The following is a 9,206-nucleotide window of genomic DNA, read 5'->3' as shown; positions in this document are numbered from 1 at the left end:
TTTGGGCTAGGGATTTAGGGTTTCGGGCTTGGGCTTCAGGATTTATGGTTTCGCGTTTGGGCCTCAGGGTTTGGGGTTTAGGGTTTAGGGTTTAGGGTTTAGGGTTTAGGGTCCAAAGTTTAGGGTTTAGGGTTTGGTGCTTTCTTGGGTCAAAATGCATGTAAAAATCTGGATTCTCGTCCCTTTTGATCGCCAATGGAATTGCAGTTGAACAAAAGAACAAAACAGAACCCAAAAGGGAATCAAAACCCTTTTTTGTGGTTTAGGGTTTGAGTGTTTTGGAGAAAAACCCCAAAGGTGTCCCCCCGGAGAAACCTCCCTAGAGGGCGAAGGCCGCTGCAGCCCAGCGCCCCCAGAGCCTGCCTCCGTCTTGGACTTGCAAATCCGAGAAAAGTGAGACTCCCTAGCTAGCTAGCTAGCTAGCTGGCTAGCTAGCTGGCTAGCTAGCTGGCTGGCTGGCTAGCTGGCTAGCTAGGTAGCTAGCTAGGTAGCTAGCTAGCTGTCACCGTGTTGGAGTTGCGTCTCAGAGAGAAGTGGGACCCGCTAGCTGCGCCCAGCTAGCTAGCTAGCTAGCTAGCTGGCTGGCCAGCTAGCTAGCCGTGGCTAGCTGCCCGCATACAGATAGCTAGCTAGCTAGCCGTGGCTAGCTGGCCGCAGACAGTTGCCTAGCCGTGGCTAGCTGGCTGCAGAGGGACAGCTAGCCACGAGCAGCCAGCTAACCACACTCCAGCTAGCCAGCTAGCTAGCTAGCCAGCTAGTTCGCTAGCCAGCTAGCTAGCTAGCTAGCTAGCTAGCTAGCTAGCTAGCTAGCTAGCTAGCTAGCTGTTTGGAAGTGTCTCCTTTCTGCAGCACGGGCCCGCGGGCAGACGCGTTGTGTCCCAAGGGCCGCTACAACCAGGGCACTGGCTGCTTCCCCTATGGGCCCTTGGGCTACTGCAGCAGCAGCAGCAGCAGCAGCAGCAGCAGCAGCAAATGTCTCTCCTGCGGCCCCGGCGAAATGTGTCCCCCCGGCGCCCCCGAGCCGCTCAAAATCGATGAAGGTGCCAAACCCTAAACCCTAAACCCTAAGCCCTCCTTCGCCTTGGAACACCTTACTCCTGCTGCTGCTGCTGCTGCTGCTGCTGCTGCTGCTGCTAGTACTCCTGCTGCAGCTGCTGCTGCTGCTGCTGCTGCCACGAACCTGCGTCCCCCTCCCCCTTCTCGCGCCCCCCACCTCCCCGCTCCCGCGCCGCCGCCGCCGCTGCTGCTGCTGCGCTGCTGCTGCTGCTGCTGCTGCTGCGCTGCTGCTGCTGCTGCTGCTGCTGCTGCGCCGCTGCTGCAGGCTTTTTCAGCGCGTCTTCGGGCGTGCAGTCGCTGGGGCAGGCCGCGGCCTGTCCCCGCGGCGCCGAGTGTCCCCAAGGGTCTCCAAGTTTTCGAAATTGCGTTGGAGACAAAATTTGCCAAGGCTTTGGCGCGGCGGCCACGGAGTGTCCCCTGGGGACTCTGCGTCTGGCGCCCAAGGGCGTCGGTTAGCCGCGGCTTTGGGGCTCTTTCGAGGCCTTTTCCAGGGCTTTTGTCTCCTTTTTGGTCTCCTTTTGGTCTCCTTTTGCTCTCCTTTTGGTCTCCTTTTGCTCTCCTTTTGGTCTATTTTTGGTCTCCTTTTAGTCTCCTTTTTGGTCTCCCTTCGGTCTCCATTTAGTCTCCTTTTAGGCTCCTTTTTGGAGGCTTTTTTGGCGTCTTCTGGTCTCCTTTTTGGTCTTCTTTCGGTCTCCTTTCGGTCTCCATTTAGTCTCCTTTTAGTCTCCTTTTTGGAGCCTTTTATGGCGTCTTTTGGTGGCGTTTTCAGCTCTGTTTTGCGTTTTTTGGCTCCTTTTTGTGGCCCTTTTCGTCTCCTTTTTGTCTCCTTTTGGCCCCTTTTAGTCCCCTTTTGTCTCCTTTGTTATCTGCCTTTTAGGCTCCTTTTTGTCTCCTTTTTGTCTTCTTACTTGTCTGCTTTTTGTCTCCTTTTTGTCTTTCTATTTGTCTCCTTTTTGTCTCCGTTTGGTGGCGCTTTTTGTCTCCTTTTTGTGGCCTTTTTGTCTCCTTTTTGTTGTCCCTTTTGTCCGTTTTTGTTTTCTATTTTCTTGCCCTTTAAACCCTTTTTACTCTCTCCTTTTTGCCCCTTTAGTCTCCATTTTGGTGTCCCCTTTTTGTCCCTTTTGTCTCCTTTTCAGTGTCCCTTTTGTCTCCCTTTTTGTCTCCTTTTCAATCTCCATTTAGTCTCCCTTTCCACCTCCTCTTTATCCCCCTCCACCTCCTTTTCCGCCCCGCCCGAAACCCTAAAAAAGGGTTTAGGGTTTACCTCCCCCCTGGCTCTCCCCCCTCCTTCGATCTCCTCCCCCGCTTTCCTCTGCGCGCGCTCTCCGCTGCCGAACCCCCAAAAGAGTGTTTAGCGCCCGCCGCACCCCCCACCCCCCAAACCCTAAAAAAGGGTTTAGGGTTTAGGGTTTGCGTGCTGCAGCGAGCCACGACCCCTCTGCATGCGCCCCCTGCCCCGCCGGCCACTTCTGTCCCCACCCTGAGGAGACACCTGTCCCCTGTCCCCTGGGCACTTTCTCGCGCACTGACGGGGCCCATTCGAAAGAGGCTTGCGTGGACATTCCCCCGGGCTATTTGCCTCAACAAGAAGCGGAAACGAACTACTACAGAAGGAGGTTAGAAGCACTGCTTTTGTTTTGTTTTAATTCGCTCATTTGGGGTTTAATTGGCTTTTTTTCTGAAAAAATGGGCTTTTTTGGATCCAAAATGACCTTGTTTTGAACTAAAATGAGTTTGTTTTTATGTAATGCCCATTCGAAAGGGGCTTGCGTGGACATTCCCCCGGGATATTTTCCTCAAAAAGAAGCGGAGACAAACTACTATAGAAGGAGGTTAGAAGTGCTTTGTTTTATTTTGTTTTAATCCGCCTTTTTAGGGTTTAATTGGCTTTTTGGGAGTTAAAATGGGCTTTTTTTGATCCAAAATGACCTTATTTTGATCTAAAATGAGTTTGTTTTGAAGCTGGAACGAATTATTATAGGAGGAGATGAGAAGGACTTTGTTTGTTTGACTTTTCTTTCATTCTAAATAATCTTTTCTAATTTAATTATCTTTTCTAATTTAATTATCTTTTTTGACTTAAAATGAGCTTTTTTTTGATTAAAAATGACTTTATTTTGATTAAAAATGACTTTATTTTGATTGAAAATGATCGTTTTGCATGAAATGGTTCAGAATGATTTCCTGTAAATAAAACTTTCTTTTTTCTTTTCTTTTCATTCAAAATAGTCTTTTGGAGATTTAATTATCTTTTTTTAACGTAATTATCTTTTTTAAATCGAGAAAAGACCTTTTTTTGATTTAAAAAGGATCTTTTTTTGATATGAAAAAGATCTTTTTTTAAAAATAATTTTCGGGGAACAATTACTATGAAAGAGGCTTATAAGAGTTTCCTCTTTGCAATGAAAACTTTTTTTTCATTTAAATGGTATTTTCGAAAATTTCATTTTTTTAATTTAAAGAGCCTTTTTTGGACCTAATTATCTTTTTTTGGAATAAATTATCTTTTTTTGGGAATAAATGGGCTTCCTTTTACTTAAAATGATCTTTTTTGATTAAAAGGATCTTTTTTGAATTTGAATAATTCTTTTTCCGATTAAAATGATCCTTTTTGAATTTAAATAATTCTTTTTTGACTAAAATGATCTTTTTTGAATTTAAATAATTCTTTTTTGGATTAAATGATCTTCTACAAAAGACGGCCAACAGGGTTTTCTGTTTCTTCTTGAAGAGCTTTTCGTTTCTTCCAAAATGACTCTCTTTTTATTTAAATATATCTTTTTTTTAAATTATATTATTTCAATTTAAAGTGATATTTAAAATAATCTTTCGCGTTTATTTAGGATTATCTTTTTATTTAAAATTGTTTTATTTTCTTTTTAATAATCTTATTTTGGTTGAGATATTACTTATTCAGACTCGGGAGACTCTTCTGTGCTCTCCAACCAGCTAGCTAGCTAGCTAGCTAGCTAGCTGACCAACTAGCTGGTTGACTAGCTAGCTAGCTAGTTGGCTAGCTAGCTAGCTAGCCAGCTGCTTTGTCTGTTTTATCTTTCTGAAGTGCCCCACCCCTTCCCTCTGCCAGCCACCCAGCTAGCCACCCAGCCAGCCAGCTAGCTAGCTGGCTAGCTAGCCAGCTAGCTAGCTAGCTATGTGTTTGTTTGTGGAGTTCAGAAACAGTTCTTTAGTGCCGCACAGTTGGAATGGAAAAGAAATTTTATGTTCCGAAGGATACTTCAGCAGATACCAAATGGGCACTTCCGCCATTCACTGCGAACCCTGCCCCAAACGAGCCGTGAGGGTTTAGGGTTTAGGGTTTAGGGTTTAGGGTTTGGGGTTTGGGGTGTGGGGTTTGGGGTTTGGGGTGTGGGGTTTGGGGCTTGGGGTGTGGGGTTTCGGGTTTGAGGAGGTTGCGTTGACTTCAAGCTTAGGATTTAGGATTTAGGGTTTAGGGTTTAGGGTTTAGGGTTTAGGGTTTAGGGTTTGTTGTTTGCGTTTTTTACAGATGTGTCGTAGCGAAGGTAACGTGGTTTTGAGGTGCCCCGTCGGCCACTACTGTCCCACCGGTGAGGGTTTAGGGTTTAGGGATTAGGGTTTAGGGTTTAGGGTTTAGGGTCTACAGGATTCAAGATCTACAGGATTCAAGACTCTCGGTCTAGCCCCCTGCACTACCTTCGTGAGGGGCTGCGAGCCAGGGTTTAGGGTTTAGGGTTTAGGGTTTAGGGTTTAGAGATGTTCCGTTTGGGGTTTCGCGTTTAGGGCTTAGGGTTTAGGGTTTAAGGCTCAGTGTTGAGGGCCTAGGGTTTAGGATTTACTGCCCTGTGTTTATCACTCATCGTTGTTTATTCATCACTCAGTATTTGTGGTTTAGGGTTTAGAGTTTGGGATTTAGAGTATAGGGTTTAGGGTTTAGGAGGCACAGTTCCTCATTTACCATGAATCCTCAATCATTCACACCGGCTTTTACTGTCCCCTAGGGTTTAGGGTTTAGGGTTTAGGGTTTAGGATTTAGGGTTTAGGTGGAGAAGAGCGGATTGTGGATAGCTCGCGAACCAGCGCACGTGAGAGGCTGGTTCTTGGCAGGGTTGGGGCCTCGGGTTTAGGGTTTAGGGTTTAGGGTTTAGGGTTTAGGGTTTGCGCAGGGACTGCGGAGGGTTTCGCGCGCCCCTGTCCCGCGGGGACTTACTCCGAAACCCTAGGCCTCGCAGACTCCAGCGAGTGTCTCCTTTGTCCCCCCGGCTTTTACTGTCCCCAAGGCTCTTCCAAAACCCTAAATTGTCCCTCTGGCTTTTATTGCCCCAAAGGGACTCAAAGCCACCTCCACTTTGCCTGCCCGGGGGGCACCTACAACCCCAAGAAAAACGCCATTGTAGGGTTTAGGGTTTAGGGTTTAGGGTTTAGGGTGAAGGGTTTGGGGTTTGGGGTGTTTGGGGGTGGGCGTGGGGGTTCGGGGTTTGGGGTTTAGGGTTTGGGTTTTGGGGTTTAGGGGTTTAGGGTTTGGGGTTTGGGGTTTGGGGTTTAGGGCTTGCCGTTGGGGCGCGGGGGTTGGGGTTGGGGCTGGGGAAGGGGTTTGGGCTTGCGGGGTTGGGAGTGCAGAGTAGGGTTTGGGAGGTTTAGGGTTTAGGGTTTAGGGTTTAGGGTTTAGGGCTTGCTGCAGGACGTTGTGGAGTGTTTGCCGTGCCCCGTGGGGAAGTACTGTCCCCAGGGTTCCGCTGAGCCAAAAGACTGTCCCCCAGGTGAGATCTCTAGGGTCTAGGGTTTAGGGTTTAGGGTTTAGGGTTTAGGGTTTAGCGTTTAAGGTTTAGGGTTTAGGGTCTAGGGTTTATGGTTTAGTGTTTGGGAGGAGTCTCGTGGAAGGCGGTGTGTTTGGCGGCTTTTCTTTTTTTGCTTCTGCACTTTTGCAACGGGGTTTTGGGGTTCAGGGTTTAGGGTTTAGGGTTTAGGGTTTAGGGTTTAGGGTTTAGGGTTTAGGGTTTAGGGTTTAGGGTTTAGGCTATAGAAAAAATTAATCCATTAATCCACTAACTTGAATTAAATTCAAAAAGCCTTATTTTGTCGTTTGTTTATTTTCTTATTTCTTTGATTAAATCCTTTAGTTCCTTAATCTCAAAAGAATTATCATTTTTGATTTCTTTTTTATTTTTAATTAAATGAAATAATTTAATCTTACCAATTGGAGAATTTAATTTAATAAATGTCAAAATAATTTAAAGTAAATAATTTAAATAATCAATTAATTAATTTTTTAAATTAATTAACTAAACTTATTTTGGTACGAAACAATTTTATTTAATTTATTAAAATAGTCAATTTATTGATTTAATGTTTTAATTAGCTCATTAATTCAGGAGTGCAATATTCACATAATTGATTAAGTAATTAAACCAATTAATTAAGTAATTAATTAATTAAATGAATTATTTAATTACTTGAATTAATTAATGGATTTAATTAATTGAACTAATTAAGTAATTAACTGGTTGAGTTAATTACTTAAACTGATTAGTTAGTTAATTAATTAAAGGAATCAAATCCTAACTTATTTAACTTATCTGTATTAATTGATCAATTAATTAAACTAATCAATTAAACTTACCAATTAAAGCAATTAATTTACTAATTATTTTAATTAATCAATCAATCAATTGATTATTTGAATGAGTTGATTAACTATTTGCTTATTCGAATTAATTTATTTTACCAGCTACTTATTTGAGCTAAGTGAAAGTTTGTTGTTATTAAATTAATTAATTGTTCAAGTTATTGAATAATTTAATTAAAGATCTAATTAGCTAATGAATTAATTAATCAATTATTTGACCAATTAATTAATTGGTCAAATAATTAATTAATGTTTGCTTAATTTCCTAAGTAATTACCCTATTAAATAATTAATATTTAATCAATCAATTACTTAATTAACTAATTAGTTAATTAATATTTAATCAATTAACTAATCAATTAAGTAATTAACTAATTAATTAATATTTAATTAACTAATTGACAAAGTAACTAATTGACAAATAATTCGTCAATTAATTAATCAGCTAATTAATTAATTAAACAAACAATTAATCAACTAATTAATTAATTAATGGATGAATTAACTAATTGTTTAATAAACAGACTAGTCCTATTAACTAATTATACACATAAATCCATCTGATCTGTTTTCGACTATATAATTAATTGGTAATTTACTTATTTAAGAGAAGTATTAATTATTTATTTCAAGTATTTAATGAATTAATGAATTAATTAAATTTTTTTTTTATTAATTAGTTATTTATTTATTAATTTATATGCTTATTTATTTATTTATTTATTTATTTATTTATTTATTTATCGAAATTAGCATATAATTAATAAACAAGCCCCACATGCAAACTAGCAAACTAGTCTAAGGTCGCAAAAGTTTGAAAAAAAGTTAAAAAATCTCGAAAAAACTCACAAAATGATCAGGAGAAAGCGGGGATTTCAGAAAAAGGGTCAGGGAATCGAAAGGAGGGGTTTAAAAGGGTTTAAAATTCGAAAAAGGGAAAAAAAGAATAAAAAAAGAATAAAAAACTGCGAAATGGCTGGCGCAGGGTCGTACAGCGAGGGCTACGGGACGCAGGCCCCCGGGCCCGGCAGCCACCCCTCCATGTGCAGAAAGTGCCCCTCGGGCTACAGCTGCTCTTCGGGAAAAAAAGAAAAGTGCGGAAAAGGCAAAACTTCGCAAGAAGGAGACGGCGCATGCAGCCCCTGTCCCAAGGTCCGCAGCTGCAGCTTCAGATGGGCCAAAAAGCAGAAAAAACGGCCCCAAACTCGCCGAAAGAGACTCTTTTGCACTCACGGAGACACTTTTTTTGAAAAGAGACACTTTTTATTCAAAAATAAATACTTTTTAGTTGAAAAGACACATTTTTTATTCAAAATAAATACTTTTAATTATATATATACTTATATATACATCTAGATATATAGATATATATATGTACATATAAATACATACATGTGTATACATACATATATATTTATATATAAATATCTAATACACATTGATATATATATATATATAAATATATCTCTATAAATAATAAATATGCATAAATATATAAAAATACACATATATGTATATATATATATATACACATATATGTATATATATATGTGTGTATGTATATATATATATATATGGATATATATATATATCAAATAAGAAAGAACTGCACGCAGCAAAAGAAAGCTTTTTGTGTTCTTTAAATTGGCGAAAGCAAAGGGGACAAAAGGGAGCAAAAGGGGACCTTAAAAGGGTTTTAAAAGGGTCTTTTTTGTCTCCTTTTTGTCTCTTTTTTGTCTCTTTTTTGTCCCTTTTTGGCCCGTTTTTCTCCTTTTCAGGGCCACTACTGTCCCCTCGAAGTCACCACCACAGAAATGCTTTCCAGCTACAAATGCGCCCCGGGGACTCTCTGCGACGGCGAGGGCTGGAGTAAAAAGTGTCTCCTTTTTGTCTCCTTTTTGTCTCTTTTTTCTCCTTTTTTCTCCTTTTTTGTCCCTTTTTTCGCCCCCAGCTCTCCCCGAACCTGTCTCCTCATTTGTCTCCTCACTTGTCTCTTTATTTGTCTCCTTTCCCCCTTCAAATCCCTGTTTGCCCTCTTTTTCCCTGTTTCCCCGTTTTCCGCGAAAGTGCCGTTTTTTCGCGTTTTTCCCCCAATTTGTCTCCAAACTGTCTCCTTTTTTCGCGGCCCTCCGCCCCGCCCTCCCCCGCCCCCTTCTGCGTCTCCAAGTGTCTCCTCCGGGCTTTTTTTGGTCTCCTTTTGCGCCTCCAGGCGACCTCTCCGGCAGCAAAGACTGCCCCGCGGGCCACTACTGTCCCTCCGGAGTCTCCGAAGCTGTCCCCTGTCCCGCAGGCACTTTCAATCCCCTCCCCCGCCGCTCTGCTGTCTCCGACTGTCTCCCTTCGAGGGCCGGCACTTACGCTTTGGAAGGGACCAGTTCTGAGGACGGATCTGGAGAATGCGATCCCGTCAGCTAGCTAGCCAGCTAGCTAGCTAGCTAGCTAGCTAGCTGCAGATGCACAGATTCAGACGAGCGCTTTTTGACGACCTAGCGAGCCAGCTAGCCAGACTTATGGATCCCTAGCTGGCTAGCTAGCTAGCTAGCTAGCT

General features: G+C 42.3%; 1 protein-coding gene across 1 annotated transcript; it reads left to right on the top strand.

Moving 5' to 3' along the window:
• Positions 1-4,230: 4,230 nt before the first annotated feature.
• Positions 4,231-4,572, top strand: ETH_00031195 (uncharacterized protein; the record flags this gene model as incomplete). The annotated part of the gene is made up of 2 exons (XM_013378434.1): positions 4,231-4,351; positions 4,562-4,572. Coding segments are annotated over 2 exons (132 nt in total), but the record flags the coding sequence as incomplete, so codon positions are not given.
• Positions 4,573-9,206: the final 4,634 nt, after the last annotated feature.

This window comes from Eimeria tenella, genomic scaffold (genome assembly GCF_000499545.2).
Source record: "Eimeria tenella Houghton genomic scaffold, Eth_scaff84, whole genome shotgun sequence".
Classification (NCBI taxonomy): domain Eukaryota; phylum Apicomplexa; class Conoidasida; order Eucoccidiorida; family Eimeriidae; genus Eimeria; species Eimeria tenella.
Note: the sequence above shows the minus strand (reverse complement) of the source record. Positions and strands in the feature narration are given on the sequence as shown.